This window comes from Drosophila mojavensis, unplaced genomic scaffold (genome assembly GCF_018153725.1).
Source record: "Drosophila mojavensis isolate 15081-1352.22 unplaced genomic scaffold, ASM1815372v1 contig_74, whole genome shotgun sequence".
NCBI classification, from domain to species: domain Eukaryota; kingdom Metazoa; phylum Arthropoda; class Insecta; order Diptera; family Drosophilidae; genus Drosophila; species Drosophila mojavensis.
This window is the reverse complement of record NW_025318899.1, coordinates 3,678,763-3,706,527: the sequence shown is the minus strand read 5'-3', so window position 1 is coordinate 3,706,527 and position 27,765 is coordinate 3,678,763. Positions and strand designations below refer to the sequence as shown.

The 27,765-nt window shown below is 38.3% G+C and overlaps 3 protein-coding genes across 3 annotated transcripts in view; 1 reads left to right on the top strand and 2 right to left on the bottom strand.

The window, feature by feature from the left end:
* Positions 1-964: 964 nt before the first annotated feature.
* On the bottom strand, positions 965-16,118 carry LOC6581341 (UDP-GalNAc:beta-1,3-N-acetylgalactosaminyltransferase 1). The gene is made up of 3 exons (XM_002007040.4): positions 15,774-16,118; positions 2,528-3,673; positions 965-1,877 (listed from the first exon to the last, which is right to left on the bottom strand). Exons 2-3 carry the CDS (start codon positions 3,575-3,577, stop codon positions 1,482-1,484), a joined length of 1,446 nt encoding a protein of 481 aa, XP_002007076.2. The 5' UTR covers positions 3,578-3,673; positions 15,774-16,118; the 3' UTR covers positions 965-1,481.
* Positions 16,119-16,752: 634 nt separating this feature from the next.
* On the bottom strand, positions 16,753-23,978 carry LOC6581339 (nose resistant to fluoxetine protein 6). Its single transcript, XM_002007038.4, has 6 exons — positions 23,457-23,978; positions 20,856-21,460; positions 18,502-19,345; positions 18,074-18,439; positions 17,113-17,656; positions 16,753-17,040 (listed from the first exon to the last, which is right to left on the bottom strand). Exons 2-6 carry the CDS (start codon positions 21,196-21,198, stop codon positions 16,906-16,908), a joined length of 2,232 nt encoding a protein of 743 aa, XP_002007074.2. The 5' UTR covers positions 21,199-21,460; positions 23,457-23,978; the 3' UTR covers positions 16,753-16,905.
* Positions 23,979-25,480: 1,502 nt separating this feature from the next.
* LOC26527581 (mucin-5AC) overlaps positions 25,481-27,765 on the top strand; it is a 29,390-nt gene continuing 27,105 nt past the window's right edge. Inside the window, exon 1 of the mRNA XM_015161776.3 lies at positions 25,481-26,498. The gene's annotated coding sequence lies outside the window, so the exon portion shown is untranslated. The remainder of the gene's footprint in view (positions 26,499-27,765) is intronic.

The window sequence follows — 27,765 nt, the reverse complement described above, 5'->3', positions numbered from 1 at the left end:
CCAGGCTTTTTGCACACCGCAATTAGTATTAGCTTGTTGATTGTAAATGAATTTGATTTGGTTTTAAGCAAAGTTGAATATAATAAAATTCAAATATGCCCGCGTTGAGTAGCCGCATGAAAGCTGAATGCTACGAAACTCAGGTGTCCAATGAATACATGTAAGCAGTTTCACTGCCTTACTCACCGCATGAGCTTTGAAACTGATGAAAATGAAACGAAATGAAACTGCTTTTCAGCTTAGATTATCGTTTACTGCTTTAACATCTCTAAGAAAAGAAAAACACCGCTTTGTAATTATTCAAACATGTACGCCAGAAAGCTCAATGATATGCCACTCATTTTAGTGACAACGAAGCTAACCCTTTTTAACTGCTTTTCGCATTGCCCTTCCGCCAAGCAGTTCAATTCCATTTCACTAAAATTCAACATTTTACTTTTTTTATATCGTTTACATTGTACAATTTGTAAGTTTTTTTTCTTTATTTTCGTTTTGTATATACACATATATCTCCATATATATATGAGTATGCATGTATGTATATAATTTTTGACAAACTTGAACATTTAGTTAATTTCATTTAGACATTTATAAATTTCATTTGTTACAAATTTTTCATATATATTTTTTGTCATTTTTCATTTTCCTTCGTTCTCATTTTGATATTTGTGTTAACGTTCCTGGCTTAAATGTTCCCTCTTTTGACTCACTTTTTCATTTGTATTTCGTTCATTTTTGTTTTTGTTTTGTTTTTGTTTTTTTTTTTTTTTTTTTTTTTTTTTGTTCTATTCAATTGAATAATAAAAAAAATTAGATAGTTTTACTTTTTGCTATAGACGAATACAAAAAATACATAGGTAAATTTTCATTTGATTCACTAAGTACGTTCAACAGATTTCACATGCCATTATATATATATATATGTATATATATCTTCATTTTTGTTATCTATCAATATACAAAATAAGTTAAACAATTTTATTTTGATCAGACCAAACATTTGCTGTTTTGTCATGTTTTGCAATAATTTCTCATTTATATTCGGATTAAAATTCTTATGTTTTTTCTCGGTTTTGCTATATTTTTCTTAAGATTTGTGCATATGCGAATGTTTGTATGTATGTATGTGTGTGTTGTTTGTATTTATCACCCAGAGAGGCTTTTGTTTTCAATAAATGACTTATCGTTATGCTTCAGTTATATATGCTATCAAATATGATATATACGAATGATTGTAGGCAGGTGGTTGGTGGTTCACTTGACTTGCAATGTTTATCAACTTCTTCTTATCATCATCCTCCTCCCCCTTCTAATCATCTTCAACTATCAAATGCTAACTAAGTTAAATAACTAATAAACTAAACACTAGAGTCTAGATTAACAGCTTAATTAAATATCTAGAGAGAAAGAGAGACGAACCCTGAATACAATGTAAAGAGAATTAAAAACAGCCAAAACAAATTCCCAATATATATTTAAAGCTAGCTGAGGCCCGTCTCCGGGCCGACATCCGCCTCTAGTTGCACACTTGTATAGTTCTGTGCCACATGCAACTGCCACAAGCTGTTCACCTGCTCCGACGAGATGCTGTGCCACGTGAACAGAAACTCCAGCTGCCTCAAATCACTCTCGCCGCTCAGCAAACGCTCACAGTCCGTCTCATAGAGCACATACGGCTGCAGTGTGGTTATCGTTGTATTTGTACGCTGTGCCAGGACACCAGTGATATGGACATCATCTACCCAGAAGTAGTCGCTGTGCTGCGCCGCCTGGTACAGACGCTGCACCACATCCGGCGAATAGACGATCGCAAAGCCCGGACAGTACGGCGGATAATAATGGGCGGGATATTCGCGAAAACTGACGCGCCACTTTGACTGTGAAGAAAGAAGAGAGAGAAATTAGTGTGAGCGTTGAGTATTTCGAAGAGGTTAGTACTAAAATTGAACACTAGATGGCGTTAATCGATTAGTGTTCATATGTTCTTTATTTGGGTAAGGAATGAGGAATACAGAATAAAGCAAATAGAGCATAAATGTAGCTAAATTGATTAAATAAACAAGGTTGCTAATAATGCAGAGCTTCCGCTCTGATGCGTGACAGGAAGTTTTTGATGTTATGCTTAATGGAGCTCAGGAACAATTGTCTATGCTTGACTCAAGCTTTATATAATATAATAATAATGAGTAAAATTGGTATAGTTGGGTAAAACTGGTCATAACTGTAAATCTGTGATAGATAATAGAACGTATCAAGCCCTGAGGCTTTATAGAGCTTAGCTAACATATTTAGCTAACATTTTATATATGAAGCCATAGACGAATTATGCTTTATTTAATATAGCTGAACGATATCATTACAGAATTTTCAGAAAACTGAGCTCAATATAATGACAAGCGAATGATACATGTCAGAACTTGTCTAAATTTTACTCCTCCAATGATAGCTATCAGTCAATAGCACCTGGTTAACTTTCAGGTATACCTATACGTCTTATAGCGTCTATCTCACTCTCACTTATACTCACCCTATAGGAGCGCTTCACACGCGACTTGAGCACAGGCTTGCAGAAGAGCAGCTCGTGCGGTTGCTGCAGCAATGAGCGCAGCGACTGCGTTCGATTCAAGTTGGGCTGGGGCGTTTGCTGTTGCAGTTGCAGTTGCAGTTGCAACGGCTGCGGTTGCTGTTGCTGTTGCTGCTCACGCAGCAACTTGTGCAGTTGCGGTGTATTCACATAGACATCGTCGTCCACCTTGATGAGCAGCTGAGCGTGCGAGCAGTGGCTGCTGAACCACTTGAGTGCCATCACATGTTTGTAGGTCATGTTGCGGTAGGCATCCTGGAAGTTACCCTGCACCATATCCCCGAATCGAGCATTCTCCTGCTCCAGTGAGTGTTGCAGTTGTGGCTCCGTTGGGGGCACGGCTCCCAATAGGAAGACAACGCGCAGTGGCGATGGCGTCGATGACGTTGACGCCGACGCCGACGCCGACGGTGACGGCGCTGCTATTGTGGCCAATCCGCCCCACGTTTGGCGTATGAGCAAACGTTTCTCGGCATTCCGCGGCGCCGTATGAACCAAGATCAGAGCCAGGATGTGCGGCTCACACGCAGGCTGCTCCATCAGATAGCCAAAGTGATGCAGATCGATCAGCTGGCTGGCATCCGAAGACAGATGCGACGGCTGGAATGATGTAGCTGCTGTGGGCGATGGTACGGGCGTCGCCGCATTATCTAGACTAAATACGCTAGGGCTATAATAATAATAATTCGAATAACTACTAAGGTTGCTATTAAGTGGCTGAGTGCGACTAGGGTCGTGTATTATTTGGTTTGGTTTACTGCCATTGGCACTCGATTGCAGTTGCGGCTGTTGCTGCTGGGATGTAGCTGTTGCAGCTGGCGGTGGCTCATCTGTGATTGTTCGCCAAATAAACAGAAAGCAGCAGAAGAAGAGTATGCCTAAGTAACGTTTAGACATGTTGCTATTGCTTCTGTTGCTCTTGTTGTTGTTGCTGCTGCTGCTGCTGCTGTTGCTGTTGTTGTTGCTTGTGGCACGATTAGCTACTGCAGCCATTATAGTGCACCACCGGAGCTTTCACTGCTTTCTGGTTGCACCTCAAACGGAAGCGTTTTCTGCGTGGCTTTGCCATTTAATTGACAATTGACGTGGCTGAAAAAAATGAGGAAATTGATCAAAATTATTAATGGAATGCAAATACAGTGAATGCTGCGTAACAGATAATCTACAGTCCGATAGAAGTTGACAGAGTTGCAAATTCCTATTAACTAACTAACTTTGAGTTTAGTTGTTTGTATTAAAGGAATATTATCGAAGAGTAGCAAATTTCATGTCCACTTTAGTCGGACAATACTGTAATTATATTAATTTTTTCTGTTCCATCGCCATCAATCAGCGATTTATCTGCAATGCGCGCACACAGGTGCGAAGAATAAACAGTAATTTAATTGAGCACGCCATGACCTAAGCAGGCAAAAGCGAGCGGGCGCTTAGGGTAGGAGAACTATATACACACACACACACACACATATGAGAAACAAGTTAATTTTGCTCTAACTGTGTTGGCAACTGGCGAAAGGACGTGCGAGCGAGTGAGTGAGCGAGCCATGGGCCAAGAGTTCGAAGTTCAATTTAATGACCCACTCCCCGTTATTGATAGCTGCGCACAGTGCTGCGCAACTTAGCTGTTTTCTAGCCAGAGTTGATAAGTCAGAAATAACGAAGTAAGTTAGTTGGCTTTAAGACAATTATAAATAAAATTAAAAAAATAAAAAATAAAAATTATTAGAAAATTAAATATATTTTAAATAAAACATATATACTATTTATTATATATGAATAAACTAACAAATATTATAATAAAATTCCTTTACATAGAAATGAAGCATTCATAAATTGACAATATTTCAGTAAAAGAAAAAAAATTTTTATCAGTATTATTAGAATAAAAATAAAAACGATATTAAAATTTATATTAGAATAATACAACATATTATACAAATGATATATATTATAAATGAAATGAAAAACTATTCAATAAAATATAAATATTTCCTTGAAGGAAAAACACTCTGAAACTAAAGTTAAAAAAAAAAACTTCTTGAAAAAAGGCAAACAAAACTATTTTTAGTTTTTTCTTGACCATGAACCACATTTAGGTACACATAAAAGGCTTAGACAACAATACAAAAAGTACTTAAGTGACTCAGAATATTTAACAGATAAAAGAATTTCATTGTTTAGTCCGAAAACTTGCCGTGAAACGCTTCAATCACGTCATATTTTTACCTGTTGCTGTTTCATTAATTTCGATTGATGATACGCGTAATCAATAAAATTCTTATAGGTCATGTCCAAATTTATGCACCATTTAGTTAACTTGGCCTATTCCACAGTAACGTCGTTGACATTCAATTACCGATATGCTCGCATACCAGCTGTCATAATAAATTTACAGGCCTAATAGACACCTGATGGATTCTAGCCTCGAGTGACTCCGTTAACAGCGAATGCGGTCGAACGCACTCCATAAACCTCTTAGGGTATTCGCTCATTATCAGCTTGACGCGGTGCGCTTATCGCAACAATTCGAGGCACATTTAGATACGAGAGTTTTATTTTTTTATTTCGGTAGCTCGTGTCAATTTAAACCTGACTATAGATTAAAATGCAATAATCAATCAGCGTATATCTGTTAACAGTTTTCCGTGAATTTGAGCAGTATATAGAATAGCACTTCAACTCGAATATTATAGTAGAGCGAAATGATTAATTACATATTATGTAATTTATATAATATAGTATTTAATATTGAAAAATATTGGAAACATTTCAAGGCAAAACTATGTTTAGTCGTATTAATCAGAATAAAATAATTATAATAAAACATTAATAGTCTGCTTTAATAACAATTTTTTTTTAATTTATGATTTGCTTTATTTATAACAATTTTGTCGTGATTTACTGTGAATTACTATAAAAATTCCCAGAAAAAAAAAAAAAATTTCATTTTTTGTCTTTTGTTTTAAGTGTGAAAAAGAGAAATGCTTTAAAAATCAACTGATGCCAGAAACATTGTATACTCAATTAATTTACATATATATATTATGACCGATATATATATTATGACAGAGGCTCAATCGCTCAACTTTGCTTATTTGGAGCTATTTTTGCCCTCAATTTCCGGCAGGCTCTTGAAAATTTTAATATTTCATTCAAGTTTGAGAAGCACGTCGTCACATGTTGCCACAAAAGGCAGCCGCAGCTGCACAGACAGTCACGTAACTGCAACTTCACGCACACACACACACACACATACGGACACACGCATTGGCTAAGTGTAATTGAAATTTGCGGTGTCTGCATTCTTAAGCAATTGCAATGTAATTTACTACACATAAACATAAGTATATTTGTACGTATATATATGTATGTATATGATTGTTTCATTGATTCATTACTGACTGATTGAATGACTAACACATTGACGTTTAGCGAGAAGCTAAAAATAAGCCAAGTTCTATACTCTAAGTGTTAATATAATTTATACACACTTACAGCAAACACATGGGAGTCGAAATAAATCTAGGCTTTAGTAATGCCCTATTCAGTTAGTCAGATTCAGTTACAGTGGAATCCGCATATAAGGACACTCAAGGGACCGTTGATATTACGTCGCTATACCCGGAGGACACTTAAACCAGATGGAATAAATGAAATATTTTTTTTCATTTTTTTCTACGGTTGCGTACTTGTATTAGGTTTCAACATTAAACAATTTAAATTTTTAATCAAAACAACAAATTTTTTTTTTTTTTTCAATAACATGGTTCAGAAACATTTGTGTGACGTCGGCATTGCAGTTGTCTCTCTTTCTCCCCTATTATGTTTATTCCAATAATTTGGAATGAAAGACAAGCTTGTTCCAAAATGATACGACATAAATACTGTGGATAATTCATCAGAAATAAACGGGCATGTTTTCGAGGTTTGTCAGAGCGATAAGATAAATGTAAATCGATAAGTGATAAGATAAGCCATATCAAATATAGAATCAATTGCTTAATTACGGTTAAGTAATAAACCTTTACCGCATCACATATTGCCAACTGAAAGCCAATTGCCATTCGAGTTGGTCTGACGGCAAATATAGGAAGCGTAGATCAATATCTATATTGACGCCGCAGTTGCTGCTGCTGTCGTCGTTATTAAAGTGTGTGTGTGTCTGTGTGTTTTTTTTAACCGTTACAAAGTTCATGGCAAAGGTTATTAAAGGAGCGAAAAATGAGCCAAACCGAAGGTGGAAAGCGCCAGCGGGACGGCCGCATTGACGGCAATAAAATTTTAACATTCATGTAAATGCGTTGAGAGTCGAGTCGGGGGGGGAGACGGGGCGAGTGGGGAGCAACCGCCACATAGCCATATACCTACGTACAAGGGTTGCCAGGCTATCGGGTGCGACGGAGCATGGCATAGGGCGCCTAGACACGCAACACTACTGCCACGCCCCACCCTGTGGCCAGGACACGAGAGCGGGCTATACAAGGAGCAGCAACAAATACAACAACAACAACAAAAACAGCAGCCCAACAACAAGCTGCATATAAATTCACTTAAGTCATGACGTCAGCAGAGAGTGAGCGAGCGAAAGAGAGAGAGAGAGATAGACAGGGACAGCTGGAGTCGGGGACTGCAACTAAAATCTTGCAGTTTGAAAGACGAAATGCACTGGCAGCATATTGTAATATATATAATACAGTATAGCCTTACTGGCATAAATGCATATTTAAATAATGTAATTTTAACTGATATAAGAGCATGGATAGAGAATTTTATAACTTTTAAAAAGAAAATGAAAAGTAATTGAAATTGTAAAAATGATTATATAAGAATAATATAATCTATCTCCATCTATATCTATATCTATATCTATATCTATATCTATATCTATATCTATATCTATATCTATATCTATATCTATATCTATATCTATATCTATATCTATATCTATATCTATATCTATATCTATATCTATATCTATATCTATATCTATATCTATATCTATATCTATATCTATATCTATATCTATATCTATATCTATATCTATATCTATATCTATATCTATATCTATATCTATATCTATATCTATATCTATATCTATATCTATATCTATATCTATATCTATATCTATATCTATATCTATATCTATATCTATATCTATATCTATATCTATATCTATATCTATATCTATATCTATATCTATATCTATATCTATATCTATATCTATATCTATATCTATATCTATATCTATATCTATATCTATATCTATATCTATATCTATATCTATATCTATATCTATATCTATATCTATATCTAATTAGTTAGACTAGTTTCCCAACAATCTCTGCTTTAGTATATTGGCAATCGATTGGCCTCGTTTGAAAGTTTGGCCAGCTCAAGTGTTGCTAAATTAATGTAAGGCGCTGTAGCCATGAATCACCATGCCACATTCCAATGCACATATACGAATGGCTAGGCTGCATGATAACAGCAGTAAAAGAGTAAGGGCTCGAGTAAGACGACAAACAAGGGGCCAGACAGCGGACCTCAAAGTCTGCCGCTAGACTAGACTGGAGTGTGCAGGGTATTTGGGCTGCCTGCCAGTCGCCAATCGCCAGTCGCCAGGCATTGGAATTTCAAACTCTTCATGTTTTCTTTTTTGCAAGTTTTTGCATTTTTGCACTCGCTAAGAAGAAAAGGCAAATGTGTTTGTTTGTGTTTTTTTTCTTTTCTACTTTTTGCTTTCATTCAAGTCGAAGGTTAGATTATATCGCTGCAGTTTTTGGGGCCAACTTTGCTGCTGTTTCTGTTGTTGTTGTCGCGTATTGTTTATTGAGGCTTTGATTTGCAGCAGACACACAATGTAGGACCAGCGCCAGCGCCAGCCACTCCCACCTCCCCCTCTCTGCCGGCGACGCTTTTGGCTTTCACTCGATGGCGGCAGCAGGTTGGCTAAATAACTTGGCTGTTGTCCAAAAACGCTTTGAATGCCTGACAGCCTCTGCCACTTGGCTTGAATGGCAGGGTAAACAAATGTGCGAGCATTTTCATGTTATTTTTCTCAATAACATTTTCATATGATGTGCTGCTCAGGTGATATGTGCGTGTACATGTGTGTGTGTGTGTCTGTGTATGCCAGTGTAATTGTTATAAATTCTGGCTGGAAATGTGTTTAGCACCTAGCTGACTAAAGGCCAGACAAACACGCAGACAGACAGACAGACGAGAGCTTGTTTTTATCGGCATTCAGTTGGCTATTGCCATTTGGAGAGCTCTAATAAAACGTGAAAACGAAAACAAGTGAAAAAGGTCAAAAAACGGAAGATATTTACTAAATATATATGCATATATCTAAAACTTTTGTAAATTTATGAATCTGTATATCGAATAACTATATCGAATCGCAAAAATATTATAGTCAGTCTGTTATGAGTCTGAATGTCAGATAGAGATTTCTCTGCCATGATCTTCCCGCAGATTGCAGCATCCCAAGTTCTCGAAATTCATTTATACCTGAGCTTAAAACAAACCCAAATTCTATTGTTTAATTATTTTTTAAATAATTAAACCGCATACAAATTATTTCGTATTTATTTTGTAGCATTATTAATTTTTTGGGAACTATTTAAATCATGCACTGCAATTGCCTTCCACTCCGAGTCTTATTTTGAAGAAGGGGTCTGAGGATTAGGGTCTAGTTCTTGAGTCTGAGTCTGTAATGGAGGTTGACTACTGAGCTGAGGCTGTGGCCCTGAGGAAGATTGTGGTTCCACTTCAGGCTGTGGATCAGCCGACGGCTCTTGTACTGGTAGCTCCACCTCAGGCTCTGATGGTGGTTCTGTCCCTGGCTGTGGACCTAGTTCAAACGATGGTTCTGGCTGCCTCAAGGAAAGTGGGAAAAGCTGGTCCAGCTGTGGCGGTATCACTGGTACGGGTGGCCCTTCCCGCCGAGGCAGCCGACACTGACGGGCCATCTGATTTTGAGACTCCATCAGGTATTGAGACTCTGGCAGAGATTGCCGGTAAGGCTGTAGTGTTGGCACGCCCATTTCCCTTTGCAATGGCTGCTGTGAGCCTTGGGATCGAGGCTGCGCCCGAGGCTGACCTGCAGAGGACGGATTTCTCCTAATGGTCGCATTCAAGCCCCGTATAGTATGTGAACCCATCATGGATGGGGGAGTGTCCGGCATGTCGATGGTCATGCGTATTGTTGTGCCCACCTCCACCTCCCGCTGGCCGGGATGCTGTGACATCAGTCGCAGCAGAACAGTGACGTGTCCGCCTGGTCCAACCACATGAATGGGCCGTGAAGTCGACTCCGTTTGCTGGCTACTCGAACGCTGCCGTGCAATCGGGCGACGCCGATGGTATATCTGCTGGGCATTGCGACGCACCACTTCAATCTGGGGACGCACGTATTCCGGTCCGCCACGTCGGCGTCGCCGTCCGACTGGACGACGCTCCTCATTGGAGGGATCGTCCGCAAGGGGCACCTGCGCATCGTCCAGTTCAATGGGATCGATGTTTGATGAACCAGATGACATGTTTTCAATGTTGCTAACTGAATATGTTGTGTTTTTTATTTTTGACTATTGTTTGCACCAAAATAGGTTTATGTTTTTTTTTTTTTTTTTTGATTGTATGTGTTCAGCTCGACTTTCAGGCTCATCTGAACATTTTCAGCTAGCTCCGATTGTTCTAGGACGGGAAGCAATGAAGTTTGCGACATGGGTAACCTAGTTCTGAAAAGTTGAACATGGATTTTTTTTTTTTTATTTATCTGGGAAACATTTCTGCTTAAATTTCAGCATTTATTTTTTGCTTCTCATGCAATAATCGAGATCAGTTTGTAGAGAGCATTACCTACTCTAAATACATTATTAAGACATATATATTCTATTGACTCACTGCAACAAATCTCAGCTTGTTCCACATCTGAGAGACATTTCCGGAGGAGTTGCACAACTGCCCCAACCGATAGGGGCGTGTTATGACAGCTACTCTTATTTGACTTTTTTTTTTTTTTTTTGCTTCTTGCAACTTCTCAGTTTTCTTCTTGTTAACAAGCCGCAATTACCACATGCAACATGCAACAGCAACGTCGCTCACCCCACGCTCAGCCACTCGATCTCCATTTGCTCCGTTTGCGGTTTGCTGTGTCGCGTGTTGATTGTGGTGCGACAGTTTTTTAAATGCTTTGCCACACAAACAACAAATGCGATGCCGCCCGGCCAGACAGACAGCCGGATGTCTCAACTAGTCGCATTTGTATCTATATCTATGGCTGTCTGTGTATCTGTATCTGCATCTTTTGCTCGTCGTATCTGTAGCTGCATCTGCAGTTGTGTGGGCGCAATAGGTTGCATAGCCCGCAAATTTGTTAAAGATGTAGGAAACAATCTGCCAGCGTTCCGTTGTGCCACACACACATACACTAACACACACAAGCAAGCGTAATTAACTGTGCGTCATAGAGCTGCGTTCATTTATGTGGCAGCCTGCAGCTTCCTGCCACATGCCCATATCGCATGGCACAAGAGGATGCAGATAAGGCACAAGAGAAAACATGAAGCAGAAGGAGACGAAGAAGCAGAAAGTGCAACCAAAAGGCAAGAGTTGACTATGCTAGACTAGCAGATATCCTGTAGGCAGCGGCTTTGGCATAAAAAGTGCTCTTAAATAATTTGTCTCTCCTTTTTTAAAGCTATGTTGACTTGCAGATACCCTGTAGAAACTTAAGCTGAATCCAAAATATTTATAAAGCTACATTCATGACTATAGCTATTCTATTTTAATGAATAATGCTGAGCTACTGAACTTTTCATGCCCACAACTGTAAATAGTAGATACATACATAAGTACATATTTATATATGTACTGCAGTTGGGGCATGACAGCAGCAGCTATCCATCAGCTGTCAGGAGCATTCATCAACTGCAAAAACCATCTTGGAGTCACTTGAAACTATGTTCAATGAGCGCACAAGATGGCTAGAAGATAAGGGAACAGAGATAGCGACACTGAGAGTGAGTGAGACAGCGCTTGAGTGGCAAAAAGGAGCTCAGTCAGCAATAGAGAAAAAAAAAATGCTTTCAGCTTGATTGACGGGCAAACGTTGGCGCAAATTGCCAATTAAAAATTGTCAACAGCTAACAAAGAGTATTAGATATATAAATCCAGATATATGTATATAAAAACACACATATATACATGTATATATTTCTATATATGTGTTTATAGCATGCAAATGGGCACACCCAAGTTGCCTCTCAATTATTTATGCTTAATATTTCCTTGTCCTTTTTCATCGTGTATGAAATTTTAATTACGCGCATTTTGTTTACATTTTCACGGCTGTCGCGGCTCACAAGAAAATGGGCCAATGACCAGTTGTAGCCCCCACATCACTCCCCCACACGCTACCACGACGACCGTATAAGCTGTTCTGCCACCGTTAGCGTCATTTTGACTGCTCGGCCCAAACGAATGGCAGGCACGCACGCTCAATAAGAGGCGCTGGTTCAAATTGAAGGCGTGGCAAAGCTCTTATGTTTCTTATTTGGGTGTTTTGTATATTCATAAAGGCAGACAAAGAGAATATATGTATGGAAGAAGAACATGCAGGCATTTGAGAATCCAAAATAGTCTTGAAGTACATACATACATATATAGTAAGAGAGAATGAGAGAGGGAGAGTGGGAATGAAAATGTTGAGTCAACAATTCGCTTTTAAATCCCAAGGCGAACAATGTTCTTGGTGATATGCAGATTCCTGCTGCATTATAATTCTCCAGAAATTGGATTCTAGAGAAAATCGATGTATGGTATATATATATTTATGCAAGTACTTATGGATATCAGAATGGTATATCAGCATTAAATGAAGTAATTTTGACTTATCATAAGAGAATATTTTTACGTGCTTTCCATTTCACATAAATTCTCGCTTGGCTTTATTAGGCAAATAAAAATGAATAAATATGTAAACTTGTAAGTATTAGTCGGTTAGTAGATAATCTACAAAATACTTTTTGCATAGCGTTTCCCTCTAATTGTTGCTTGGGTACATAATATAGATATGTATGTAGATATGATCCTTATTTTAGCACATTTTCATAGGATATCTCGACTAGAAAGTCTGATAGACTAACATTATAGATATGGCTCAAAGTAATATGTACTAACTTAATAAAAAATATAAAATATATATTTTACTATAATATATATTTTTTACCCTCATATTTAACTCCTTCCTACTCAATTTTAAAGACTAACTTCTTGTATATTTGAATGTCGTTGTGAATAAATTGGAAAAACCATTACGACTATTCTGAATTAATAGCCCATAGTAGTCCATGTAAACAAAGAATATATATTGTATTTGCTAGCGCCTGGAATCATTTATGTACATATTTGTTGAGGCTTTTAGATTAAACAAGCCATAAAATTGTATGCGTGAAATGCTTGAAGTGCATTAGCTAGTTCATTAAATATATTTACTAGTGACTTTTATGAAGGCAACCTCAAACAATGATAAACATGTGAGAATCGAGCAACAGACACCCGGTCTATGGTCAGCTATATATACCCTTTAATAAACACAAATTCGGATTTGACACTATAGCTTAGTTTCATACATTTATAATATTATTTTCCATATGATATGATAAGTAGCGCGACACGGTTAACTACTTAGCTATCGTCTGAACTTATTTATAAGTGTGCGATAAAGCTCGTGGTACTGTTAAGGTATTTAAGGGTACGACAATAGTGAACAACTTGACGTTCTATTATTATCTGACATTGTCAACATTTCGTAGTTAACTATTACTAACTTTAAGCTAAATTAAGTGTTGTTTTACTAAAGATTATATGAACATTTAATTGGGAGTAAAAGTGTATTTCGTTTTGTTTAAAAATTGCAATTTAAGAATCAGAGAGGGAGAATGAGCACGAGAGAGGCCTTGCTGCTACTGATTGGCAGCCAAAAAAAAAAAAAAAAAAAAAAAAAAAAAATAAAAAATACAAAACTGAAATGAATCATTTCAACTACATCAGCAGAAACGGCAATAAGATCACAGGCGAAAAGAAGACGTAACGAAAACAATTGTGCGACTGTTTGTGACGTCACAAGCAGCTAATGACAGTGGGCTTAGAGTTCAATGTACGCACAGATATCAGCGAATAATTTTGCTTTGATATGTTCTCGGCAACCTCAATGCAAATAAACAAATTAGGCAGTTGCACACACACACACACATGAGAGTGTAAAAATGAATAATGAAACAGAAACAATGCAATGAAGAGAGCGAGAGAGGGGACAGTGAAGGCAATCAGCGCGCCCAACTTCAGCGAAGTAACAGCGAGCCGAAAATTAATGAAAGGGAGAGAGAGAGAGTGAGCGAGCGCGTGTTAACGGAAGCTGCTGGAACACAGCATATGAGCACGTGATGGGAGAAAGCGTCGTCAGCAGCAGTTGAGCTACTAAAAATATTAATAACAAATACGTATGTGTTTGCCAAGTAAATACATATAAACATATATAGACATACAGCACATTTGCACATAAATATAAATATATAAATACATATATATATAGACATACAACTTATTAGCTTAGTATGTATGTATGTATGTGTGTGCTAAGTAAATTCACAAGGCCAAGGCTTCGGCAGCAGCAATAACAACAGCAACAACAACAGCGCCAGCGACAACGACGCCGCCGCCAGTGCCTGTGCAGCTGAACTTGTTCAAGGTCAGACCCACAAGGCGCGTCGCGCCGCGACATGCAAAGCTCTGCCAAACTTCAGTCGCAGAAGAAGAGACGCCAATAAAATTGCACACATAAAACCAATTGAGCAGCAAGTAGGAATCGCGGCAGCCAAAGCGAGACCGGAGCATGGAAAGATGCCAGTGCTGTCAGTCAGTTTTGTGTTATTCCAGTTGGCAGCAGTCTTTAGAGTATTTAAGTAACATTTAGCTATTTTTTTTCGTTCGGCTAGCTTGTTGCTGCTCTACTTCCAGAGCATTTAATCAAAAATGCACTTCGCCTTAGCTTATTTTTAGCTCATCTTTGCTTTTTTTTCGCACCAGACAGACAGCGAACATGTGTAAGGGGAGAGAGAGAGAGGGAGAGAGCTACAGTGGGCACAACAATTGGCCAATGATGCTTACGTTGCTGATAAGCAGCGACGACACCTACGCCGGGCGGCGTTGGCGTCGCCACTGGCAGGTGGCAGAGAAGTTCACAAATATAGAATGGTAAGAGCTGAGTATACACACATTCATACACGTATATGTATATTTGTAAGTGTAGATGTCTGGAATCACGAATATGAGCATCATTTTCACGCGTAATTAAATATATAATTTATATGCAGTACTTGACAGAGGTTTTTAACCGTTAGCGCTCTGTCTGTCATTGCTTTGGCTCTTTTATTTGTACATTAAGTAAACCGTCGCGCTCGTGCTCACACACACAATTGCACATTGAGGCAAGGATGGAATATTGGAATGGCCTTTGTAGGCGTTGTGGATAAGAAAGGAATTGAAAGGCCACAACAGAACAAAAGGCAAGTCGCCGGGTGAATACCCTGAGGACAGGGCAGCTTGCTAAAATTAAATTCACAATTATCTTTGATTGTGATTTGATGCTTTTGAAATTGTATATTAACTGTTGGTTAAGTGGACGTTGCTTAACTATAAAAAATATCTGCGAACGCGAATAGATATGCACTAAAAATTAAACTATAATAAAACACAAATTACTAGATTATTGCTCTAGTTACGTGGGTAAATTGGTTGCATTTGTTACAAAATGAATGACAAAGTCAAAATACCCTTTCGTTTTGCCAGTGCATTGTAGGGAATCAGCCAGTCAATGCGCTTTTGTTGTTTGTTATTTCTGTTACATTTTGAATTGATTTAATCACTTTGTATTTGACAGCGTATAATAGATCAAATATAATTATAATTAATTAGCTTTTGCCATAATTCAAAAAACCTATTATTTTTATAATTGTTTCAAACACATTGCACTTTGTCAAACTTGCTGATTGGATATTTAACATACATATGTATGTATATAAATATTTCATATTCATATTGCCCGTGGCTACTGTGAGAGTGAAGCACGGACTTACAAACGCATACACACACACACACATGCAAATACACACTGAGAGGCACTCACAAGGATGCTTCGTTTGATGCTGATGCTGAGCGTCGCTTCGGCTCGGGCCAATGGAAATTTTTCACATTTCCTTGTGTCGCTTTCATTTACTTTGTCACTGTACAAACGTATTTCATTGGCATATTTGTTTACACAATTTTCTTATAATTTATGCTAATTGCAATTCAACAAATGCATTCCGCGAACTTTTCACAATGTTATTGCACACAGCAAAGCGTCCTTTTTTCGTTTTGTGGCGCACGCGCTTCAATTTTGCAACTCTTTTTATACGCGCCCGAATCGCGCGTTACCTTCTCTTAGAGCTGCCGGCGTACCACTGACTTGGGCGCTTCCTATGCACACAAACATACACACTCATATATTCTCAAATTTAAACAGTTTATTGCCAAACGGAAGACGCGAGAGAGGCTGAGCTGAGAGCGATAACGAGAGAATAAGCCGATACGCACGCGCTTTCCAATATTGAGGGTCAGTCCGTGAACTATCGATACATCGATAGGCAGGCTGTTCAATTTAAATTATGTTGATGTAGCTACTGAAGTGAACAGTCTCTTTTGTTATTAAATTTTATGTATTATAATATACATTTCTTGAACTAATAATATACAATTTGTCGGCTTCAGACAATTGTTAAGCAAAATTCGCTGGCCTAGCTGACCTCTGTTAGCATTATGTATTTCTGTTAAAAATACTGATTATAAAATGTTAATGGCTTAACTTGATGTACATTGCATATGTTACTAAAAAATGCCAAATAGTGTTTAAAGTGCCAAAAAGTGTTAAAAATGCCAACCGCTTAATTTTCGAAAATAAGGAAGAAATGTATGGCTGAAATAATAAACAATATGTGATTTTTAAATAATTGATTAATATAAATGTTTCACAATATTTGCTCGTGGCAAAATACCAAATATACAAAAAATACTAAACAGCTGTTGTTGCGCGCGGGCATTTGAATTGTGTACAGAGACAATTTGGCTGTTTTTATATTTTATTTATTATTTTAAAGTTATTTACAGATTTATTAAACCTAAAATACACGCTAAATGAGTTGTACATGGAAGCGATCACAATTGAAATATGTAGGCGGTCTATATATATACATATGCATATATAAAAAAATATTTTATAATTAGGCATCTTTCAGGCATTTTTGACTGCGCCTCAGCAAAATGCTGGACAAATTGCTGTACGGCAGCTCGAAGGCCAACGAAAAGAGTATGGAGGTCAAATAAACGATGACAGCAAAGCCACAGGTAACAACGCACTAGAAAAACATTGCATAAACATTGCATATATTTAAAAATATCAAATAAAATTTGGGATCCTTATTACTCACCAGCATAAAGGGATCTGCATGGGTGCTAGCATTTGTTAAGCTATAGAAAAAGGCAATCACTAGAGGATTGAGCAGATAGATGGCATAGGAGAGACGACTGAGATGCTGAAAGCCTTTGGCCTCCAGCAGGCGCGACCACCAGACGCCTCTGCCCTGAGCGCTGCCCACAATCATCCAGCAAACGCTGAGCGAGAATGAGAGCCGACCCAGCACGAACAGCGATATGGCCAACAGTGGGCCCAAGTCCCTGCGAATTGTGGAATAGATGCAGGCGAAGAAGACGAGCAGCGCCAGGTGCCAGGAACAACGCTCGCGCAGTTCGCCCATCATCAGCTGTGGACGCAGCTCCAGCAGCGACCAGGCTGTGATGGCACCCAATATATAGGGCAGCACCCGCACAAAGGGAGATGTGTAGATCTCTGTGCCCGTGGCAAAGGCAGCATCGAACGACAGCTGAAACTTGATGCGCACGCCAATGCCATAAGTCCAGGCTATGGTGGACAGAAGCGCCGTAGCTACCAGGGTCTTGGTAAGCCTGGGATGCCTGCAAAGAGATGGAAAAGTCGGTGGTACAGATTATTATGATATGAATGAGGGTATTGAGAATACCAGGTTAAGCTCTGCTCTTTTATAATTTAAGTACATCAATTAGTAAAATGGAGTGATCAACAATCAGACAATCAATCATTCAATCAGTCACCAAATCAATCAATTGGGCAAACAATATTTGCCTTCCGTAAAGGCTCATATTCAAAAATTTGTGAGAATATTGACCAGAGCAGCTATGTACATCTGTCAGTCAGTCAATCAATCAATCTGTCAATCAATCAGCGAGTCAATAACATTCTTATAGATGCTCACTTGGAAACTAAAATAAACCCTACCAATTCAAACTGTTAGATTGATGAATCTCTCAGTCAATCAATCAATCAATCAATCATGGAGCTTATAACCTACTTACTTGGCATACAGAAAGAGCAACACATTGGCCAAGATGAAGAACTGCATCTCGCAGGCCAGCGACCAGCTCCAATTGGCGCACATATCGCGATGATCGAAGAGATTCTGGATGAAGAGCAGATTGCGCCACCAGTGGCTGGAGCACATCTCGTCGAAGCGCTCGTTGATGTGATAGACCGAGGTGTCGCCAATGTAGGCGTAAACGAGATCCACCAAGGCCATGACCACCAGGTAGAGTGGACCCAGGCGCAGGTATCTGTGGAAGAGCAGCTTGCCAAAGAGCTTCAGGTTTTGCTGCCAGCCATTCTGACGCACTGCCTCCAGCTGCGCGGAGTTGCGCAGAAAATTATAGGTTTGCAGAAAGCCACTGAAAAGATTAGAAGTGGGATGAGCAAGGATTCCAGTTAAGGGAACTAGTTGAGCTGCTACCTGATGGTAAAGAAGACATCCACCAGCAGTGGAGCCGAGGAGACGTACTGGAAGAATGCCTGTTCCGCATAGGAGATGAGCACGATCTTGTTGTGCACCGTGAAGTACATGAACCACACCACATGGAAGATCATGATCCAGATGGCGCACACAGAGCGCAAGCCATTCATGATGGGTATCTCCTGCGGTGTGGACTCGCGTATGGCAAATATCCTGCTCCAGTTGGCGGGCACATCGTAGCAGCTCACGAGCTGTCGCAGCCTCTGCAGGCGCAGCAGGGAGTGAAGGGCGCGCCATAGCTCAGATTCAGCAGGAGCCAGACCCAGATCCTCGCCAGAGCTAGGCAGCTTCTTCACCGCCAGCAGCTGCTGGGCGCAGAGCATCAGAGCGCCGGTGATTAGGACACAGGAGACGAGCAGGCGAAAGCTGGTCCGCTGATAGAACGACTCGCTCAACTGCAGATCCTTCATGTAGAGCACCTCCGGCCGTATGTCGTAGATGTCGCTCTCCGCAAACATTCCACGGCCCACATACTCGGCGGCCAGGTGCTGCACCTCGCTCGAGGAGCACGAGCTGGGCAGGCACAGGCCAATGTGTATGATCTGCTCGGACATCAGCTTGATCTCCACCTGCCACGGTGAATTGTGGCGCAAATAGAGGACTCGATAGTCCATGTCGAAGGGCGCCAGCTGTGTGATCAGTCCCTGATGCATCACCCGATCGAAGTTCTTGGACAACGTTATGCCCACCGGCCGCTGCACACCCTTGCACGCCTCCCGGCTGCCCAGCCAATAGTTCTGGCCGTAAACAAAACCCGAAGGCTTTGTGCCGGAGGCGTCGAGCACTGCAAAGAGACGGAATTTTGTGGATTTTAGTGAAGATTTAGTGATAAAGCTAATAATTGAGTTCATAATCAATATTCGTAATTAACTTTTGTTTCTCTAAAAGTTCCTTATTCAGTCCCCGGCTCAACTTCAAAATCATCTTTCAGCGTCAGCTAATAGATCAACAGATCAACTCTTGGGTGCTTTCCCTTACCAATACCTTACCAATGTAGAGCTAGAACTTGGCTCACTTAGTCATCATTTGGCAGTTAAATTTAGAACTAGTAAACTTTAGAGCACTTAACATGGAAGTTGACCTTAAGCCTTAGACGACTAAGACTTTAGTTAGATCATTTCTTCAATTGAGTAGTTCAAATCCCCAGTCAGCTCATCCTCCCACTCTCTATCTTTTCTTTAAGAACTCTCAAATCTGGAATTGTTTTACATCTTTATAATTCCATTCTCAACTCTTCATATTCCATTAAAGTTTTTCCCAAATTTCTATTTACAGCTTCGTAATAGGTAAATCCCATTTCAAAGCCGGGATAATACGCTTGTTAGCATCATATTACCTTGTCGAGTATTTATGACTCAATGAGTCTGGACTGTCCATCTATTTAAATAAATCAAGTGATTGTATATTTGCCAAGAAGTTTTGTTTTCTGATGCTAATTGACAGCAAGTCAACTGTTCTCGAGTGTTTGCATTGCCGATGCGGATGCTTAGAGCTTTACTTTTATAATAATTTAGCATAATTTAGATGCAAACGAGTGTTTTTGTAGACAAGTGCACTGAAGGGTAAACATTCGCGCCAACGAGCTAAAGGCTTTTCAAAATAACAGTTATTGATTATCCACATTCTCCATAGACAGCTTTCTAACTGTTTTTGTATTTTTATTTTCAGTACATTTTTTTTTACAGTAGTCAGTCAGTAAATCATCCTTCATCTTCAGTCACCTGGCTAATAAATCAATCAATAGAGTATATTTTTAATTGTTCAGTTTCACAACTCAATCAATCTGTCAGGGTATCAATCAATCAGTGAATCAATGAATTAGTCATTTCTCTATGTGAAGATCAACGTTCCCAGTTCCATCATCATCAACAATCAATTAGTCTGCCAGTTTATCAGTCAATCAATCAATAAATCAATTCAACAATTTGATATAGAATCCAGCTAACGATTTCATGATCCATTTATACGGCTATAGCATACATCATAGTCTATCAATCGTTCAGTCAGTCAGTCAGTCTAGCACTCAGTCAGTCTATCAATCATTCAGTCAATCAGCTGATGCGCTTTAATTGACAGACAAAGACATCCGGTTGTAGCTAGCCATCTCCAATCTTAAATCTGAGCTCAACATTAATCAATCACTCAGTCAATCAATCAATCAATCAGCTTGCATAGCTCTATTTCTACTACCTCTCCAACTCTATGTGTACTACCTCTCCTACTTTCTCTACTCTTCTTAAGTGCATCGTAGCTATCAATCAATCAATCACCTCATCAATCAGTCAATCACTCACCTTTCATAGCCCATGGCTGCTTGCTGAGTATGCCCCGTTGCACCTGCCTCAAGTGCGCCTTGCACTGAGCATTCACCTGGCTGGCATTGACAACTTTGGTCAGGCCAAAGATGACCGAAGTGCGTGTTAGATGCGGCTCATAGAAATCGTCGACGATCGATGGAAAATCGATAGAAAACTTTAATTTCTGTTGTTGTTGTTGCTGCTGTTGTTGTTGCAGTTGTTGTTGCTGCAGTTGCCATTGGAGTTGCGACGCTGTGTTGCTCTGGTTGATGGCGCCCTTGGCCACGCCCATTAAAGACAACAGCCCCAAGGTGCGCACCATGAGCTCCATCAGCTCCATGTTGTCTAACTGTTGTTACCTTGCTTTATTTGTTGTTGTGATTATGCTGCTGTGTGTGTCGCAGCTCTTACGATGATTGTCTGTTGGCTTAACCCGTTTGCTGTTGGCTTTTTGGGCTAGTCTGAAGGTCGACCGAGTAGCCAACTAGCTATTGGTAATAGTCATATATATATAATATGTATATATGTATTTCAATTAACTTTGTGAACTGTGCTAATTAAGTCGACACCAATTCGCTTTTCCTCTATTTATTTATTTTTGACTGAAAGTAAACAAAAAAGTAAATATATATATTTATATATATAAACTTGTATTATTGGGTAATATTTGTTGACTGCCTGTCACGCCCACGCCGCCTCGCTGGCATGCCCTCTAATTAGAATATCGCGCATACGCCGCCTGAGCCGCTGCATTTGCTGCCTTCGCCTGTGGCTCTGCTCCTTTTGTTCGTTATGCAACACTGACTTGAACTAATCATATTTTTACTTGGGTTTACGCACAGCTGGATATCTATATATAATATTTATTATTATTGACTATTTCACACACATTTCTATATATATATCTATTTTATTATTTATTTACTTATTGACTCTTTCACAAACGCATCAGCCGAACGTAGTAAAAGTTTTGTTTTCGGAACGCACAAAAAGATAAACAAAAACAAAAGCTCAAGCAAAGGCAAAATAAAAAAGCAATTAGTTTAGCTTGACTAGCAGTTGATGGACTGTGAAATGCCCTGTATTTGAGTTTACCTTGCATCTTGTAGAAATCTGACTCTAAAATATGTAGAGAAAATAATAATGCTGTTAATTATTTATTAACTTTTATGTTGTTCAAGGAATTTTTTATTGCTACTCTAACATTTATTTAAATTATAAAATTATTGAATTTAATGAACTCTATGTTGAGTGTGCATATTTTGGTGAAAGTATAAGCAAATTTTATGTTTTAAATTTACGAATATAATTTTCTGATTTATTATTTTCAATATTAATTTATTTTTAAATTTCAAAATTTTATTTGTGAAATATATAGAATTTTTGTTTTTAATATTTTTGTTTTGTTTTGGAATTTTGTTGTATTATATTTTATATAAATTTACTTTAATATTTAAGTTAATTTTTTGTAAGAAAAGGCATATTATGTTATTATATTGTATTATATTATTTTATATAAATTTATTTTAATATTTAAGTTCATTTTTTGTAAGAAAAGCAAAAAGCATTCATTTTTATATATATGAAAAAATTGATAATATTGTATCTAATATTTCTTAATTTTAATTTTTATTTTTATTTTTTTTTGCTTGTTTTGTATTAATTTGTTTATTTTCCACATTGTTTTATAAGAACAATATAAATATTTTGTTTTTAATTGTATATTTTCTATTTATCCTTATTTATTCTCCTTTCGAACTGTTAATCTACCCCATGGCTTGCCCCATTTTCGATAGCTGCTGGGTATTTATAACAACAACAATAATCAAACTCAACCCAATTTCGTGTAGCCAACGCAACGACTAAGGTTCAATTGACAACAATAAAAATATGCAGCAGCAGCAGCAACAACAACAACAACATCACTAGCAAGAGTAGTGAGTCTCCCGACAAGTTTTGAGCTCGACTGACCATTGAATCGTGACTCAAACTTGGACTCAAACTGAAGCTCAGGTTTGAGCTGGTTTTTGGGTTCGCCCTGCTGGGCTTTCGATTTCATTTTGGCGCTTGAGCTGGAGGAGACACGTAATAATTCCGTTTAATGGCTTATTACAGCAAGAGCGTGAGTTGTTGTTGTTGCTGGCGTTGTTGTTGCTGCTGTTGCTTGACCGAGAACAATTTTGCTGGCAGGGAAATTTAACAGCTGGCATTGACTAAGGTCGTGCGCTGTAAGCCGACTCGACTCGCAACAGTTTTGAACGCATTCAGAAATTGTCACATAAAAAATGAGTTAAAAAACGAAATTTGCATAGCTAACGCGTTTTGCATATTTCGCTTTCCTCAGCGCGTTTTTGTTTGGCTTGCTTCTTGGCAGATGTTGGCTCTCCGCATGTGTGGTAATGAGAAGCGCCGAGGGGGGTCTTATATAATATTGACTTGTGCAGATCACAGAGAAAGAGCGAGTGAGAGAGCGAGCGCATTTAGTTGAGCGTAATTTGTCGATAAATGTTATTTAAAAAAAAAAAAAAAAACTTTCAATTAACAACTTTTTCGTACATTTTGTTTACATTGAAGCACAGAACACTTAAGAGCACTTACTCTTGCTTCTCTTTTATGATATATATGAAATTTGATATCTGAGTATATAATCAGAAATTTATTTGGGATTTTTTTCCAGATTTACTTTAATTTCTTTTGCACTTTGGCATGCGACCAATTTTCACTTTGTCTTCGAGTACGCATCAGGTGTTACATTTGTGCCGTATTGAGCTCGAGATCTCAAGATCCGCGTGTCTTTTATCTCATGAACTTTACTTGATTTTAGTTGCTTCAGACTTTCGTTTTCGTTGATGATGTTTATTTGTTTCTGAGTTGTTTTTTTTTTGTTTTTTTTACTCGTTCAGCTGTTGGCTGATAAAGCGCAATGCCTGGCCCTGGGCCCTGCAACCCGTTTTATTTTGCTGTTTCAACGCTCTTCAAAGGCCGCACGACAAAATTTCATTTGTATTCGCTTCTATATATACACACACACTTATATACATATAGCTATATATATATATATATATATACAATATATATAGGTATTGTACTGCCTTGAAGGGTTACGCGACGGCTGCGCGTGCAACGTTGTCGAAGCAACTGTGCGACGCTTGCATTTTGGCCCAAAGTTTTATAAACTTGGTCAGTAAGTCGCCGGCGTTGCTGCTGCGTCGACAGTGGCAGCGGCAGATGCCGAGCGACTCACCGAGAGATAAATCAACAGTTGGTATTCCCTCTCAAGATCAACAAAAGTCGAGGAGTATTAACTGCCGGACAGTGCTCTACCTCTACCCAACCCCCCTCGCGCTCTTTCACTCTCTCAGTCTCTCACCGTTTCTCTCTCACCCTCTCTTTCACTCACTCATAACGAGCCGAACTCAATTCCCCATTACGATTCGACATTAGGCGGCACGCACCTCACTTTAACTCTTTTTTTTTCGGCTGATTTTTAAGGTGTTCGCTGAGAGACCCCTGCATAAATCATTTGGGCCCCACACAAGCCCACGCCCGAAATTCCGCATTTCTTTCGGCATGTGCGTTAATGAGTCCGATATGCATCTAAAGTAATAGATTTAGGGTTATCTATAAGGTTTGAGGAAGAGCGACATATAAGGGCTTTATCCGATTTGAGGCTTACAGAATTGGGGAGTTGTAATTAATGTGAGGCTACCTCAAGACTTATAAGACTTTAAGTTTTATTATAAATGAACACGAACAGAACAATTTGAAATCATATACAACATATGTAAAGTAAAACTTGTAATCCTATGTAGGAATTTATTTCATCTTAACCAAATGTTATGCTTACATAACGCTTACCTAAAAAATGCTGCAATTCAAGCATGCCCTACTACGCAATTCTCATGAGTTTATGTAAGCTCTTGAGCTATTCTGAAAGACATCTCTTCTTTAATGTAGTTGTTCAGAGCTGACTACTTAAGAGAGAAGTTAAAGGAAAGGCAAATAGAAGAGAAATGAGAATTAGAATGGTAGTTATTCTTCAGCTGAGAAATGAAGGAGTGGTTGTAGCTGAATGAGCAGTAGCAGAAGGCATAATTTTCTATAAATGGAAAAAAACACAATGTACAGTGGATGAAGAGCAGGACGCGTCGTAGACTTAAAAGTAGTAGTAGAAAAAATAGTGTAAAGAGTAGTTACAGCTGCTATTCTTAATAGGAACTAAGCAACAAAAACAGAGCAGAGAAGCAGAACAAGAGACAAACTATTCTAAGAACTTTGCTAATACAAAGCCGTTTTCGGTGCCCAATCTTAATTTCTTTACGATTTGTTCTTAATATTTACTTAATTAATTAACCATAATTTGATAAGCAACAGCATGTGAATTAATAGAATTCCGTTTTGTCCGTTGAACTAGCCCTATTTATTTATTTTGCCACCCAACTGATCGAAAGTTGTTGAGGAAATAAAAACTCGTTAGATGGCGCTCTGCGGCCAATGCCTAAAGCTATTCAGCGCAATCCCAAATGAGCACGACAATGCACAAGCTTTAAAGCTCCGCTCAAAAGCTCAGTGCAAAGCGCAGCACCGAGGGCGCACCTGCTTCGGCGCTCAGTCGACACGCGCAGCTTGTGGCCAACAGTTGGAAAAACGTGGAACGCGCGCTGCTTAGTTTTGTACGCCCACCCCTCCCACCTAAGCAAACGCCAGCGCAACGATTGCGAACGGTAGCGGCCGATAGAAAGACAGAGAAAGAGAGAGATAGAGTGAGCGCGCCAAGGCAGTGGGCGCGAAGAGTGCGGCAATAACAATTCGTGGGTGCTAAACGCGCGCGCGCAACTGAAAAATTTCACAAAATTCATGAAAATATTTTAGCCAAGAGTTGCGCTAGTGAGTGTTTGTGTGTGTATGCGTTTATGTGATAGTGTTGGTATTGGTGTGTCTGAAAAGCGACAACAAAATAAACAAGTGCAACAAGAAAAAAATATGCAAAACAGCTAAAAGAGTTGAATAGAATTTAACAACAGCAACAACAACAAGACCAACGAGAAACAAAGTCAACAACAACGACAACAACAACAAACAGCTGTGTTGTTGCGAGTTTGTTTTTGTTACTTTTCGGGCAAAGCTTTAAAGCGGGTCAAATGCATAAATAAATAAATAAATACATGAAACGAAACGAAACGAGATTCAAATCAAACCAAGTGAAGAGTGATACGATGTAAAAAAATATATATTTTTTTTGCAAAAATTACAAATATATGTATATGATAAAAATATTATATAAAATTCGAGCTATATATATGTATGAAACATGCAAATTTTGTTGCTGTAGTTCAGTCTTCTTTCATTAAATCTTCGCTCACGTCGTGTCTCATACTATCGTCGTACTACCCACTATTGCCATCCCGCTTCCGCTTGGACTAGCTCGAAAGCTCGGCGTAGTATTCAAAGCAGCAAGGCAAAAAGAAAACAAACAAACCAGAAAAAAAAAAAAAAAAAGAAACAGAACATCGAGAAGTTCTAATCAAACCGAACTGCTGAACAGCTGGCGGACTGGCGATTCGATTCCCGAAATGCGGCTGCACTTCGGCTGCGGCTCTGTTTTGAACACCTTTTGCGCAGTCACAAATGGCCGCTAAAGTAAGTTAGCAACAATCAATTTTTATGGATCGTAAATCCATTATCTAACTGACATGCATATGCATACACACATACATATGTATATATTATCGAGTGGCTGCTGTACCTGTCTCTGCAACTCTATCGGCACACATGTATCTGTATCTGGCTAACCGCAAAAAAAAAACTGTGTGAGGCTTAGTTTTGCTTTTTTGTGCTTTTTACTTTTTGGTTCTCACGCCAAGCAGAAAGCCCAAAAAACAAAAAAAAAAAAAAATCAAAGACGGGGCACCTTTGAACTTTAAAACGGGAGTGCAAAATGCAAACAGTCATCAATGAGCCAAGCACTCGAAAAACAACCGCAACAACAACAACAACAGAAACAACACGAATGGCACAGAGTGGCCATAGAAAAAGGTTTCGAGAAAAACCAACTGTAAAAACGCAGACAGTTGCACAGTGGTGTAAGATGTACTAGAAATTTATAGAAATTTATATAGAAATTTTATTAACTTTTGCGAAATGTAATAAAAATATAGAGAATCTTAATAATACTATAAAAAAAAGTCAATATTGGCAATTTACTGAAATATATATGTATATAAATATTTTATTCATTTAAACTTTAGAAGGGCATCACTATCATTTCCATGAAGGCAGCCATATGAATATTATAGAGCTCCAAGCTCTAAAACAAACTAATAATCTGAACAATATGTATATATGCATATGCATATATATGTATATTTGTTTTGGTATTTCCTTAAATAACTTAAAGCTTGAAATTGTATAATACAAAATTTATTTATAAATTCTAACTGCAAAATTATTATTAGTATAATACATACCCTACTCGTATCTACTATAACAGTTTGCTAAACTTACACTTAATCAAGTTGTCAAGGCAATTTGTTAAACTAGCGCTTAAATTCCATCATATGAGATGACTTGAATATTTTATAAGTAGAGAATATATATATATACTTATTTATTTATAGTATTTTCTAGTTGTTACATGAATATACGTAAAGTGTAATAGATATACTTAATTTATTAGACAAGTGCTCTTAGTTTATGGTATATTTAGTTAGCACATCGATCAGAAGGGTAAAGGCTTAAAAGATAAAGTAAGTATTGTGTGATAGAGACTAAAATTTTTGTGATCATCGGTCAATATTTAAATTTCGTTAAACTGAAAACTAATTAAATATTATTAAAAATTATCATTTTATGGGATATGGGATATAGAAATAAAATTATGAGCTTTTGATAAAGGGCATGCCTGTGA

What these genes read in the sequence shown, in the direction of transcription:
- LOC6581341 (XM_002007040.4), bottom strand. Translation starts at nt 3,577, where the DNA reads ATGGCTGCAGTAGCTAATCGTGCCACAAGCAACAACAACAGCAACAGC. An exon ending in GTGTGAAGCGCTCCTATAGG is followed by an intron (nt 1,878 to 2,527) that starts GTGAGTATAAGT and finishes CTTTCTTCACAG; the next exon opens with TCAAAGTGGCGCGTCAGTTT.
- LOC6581339 (XM_002007038.4), bottom strand. Translation starts at nt 21,198, where the DNA reads ATGGAGCTGATGGAGCTCATGGTGCGCACCTTGGGGCTGTTGTCTTTA. An exon ending in GCAGCCATGGGCTATGAAAG is followed by an intron (nt 19,346 to 20,855) that starts GTGAGTGATTGA and finishes GTCTCTTTGCAG; the next exon opens with TGCTCGACGCCTCCGGCACA. An exon ending in ATGCAGATCCCTTTATGCTG is followed by an intron (nt 17,041 to 17,112) that starts GTGAGTAATAAG and finishes ATGTTTTTCTAG; the next exon opens with TGCGTTGTTACCTGTGGCTT.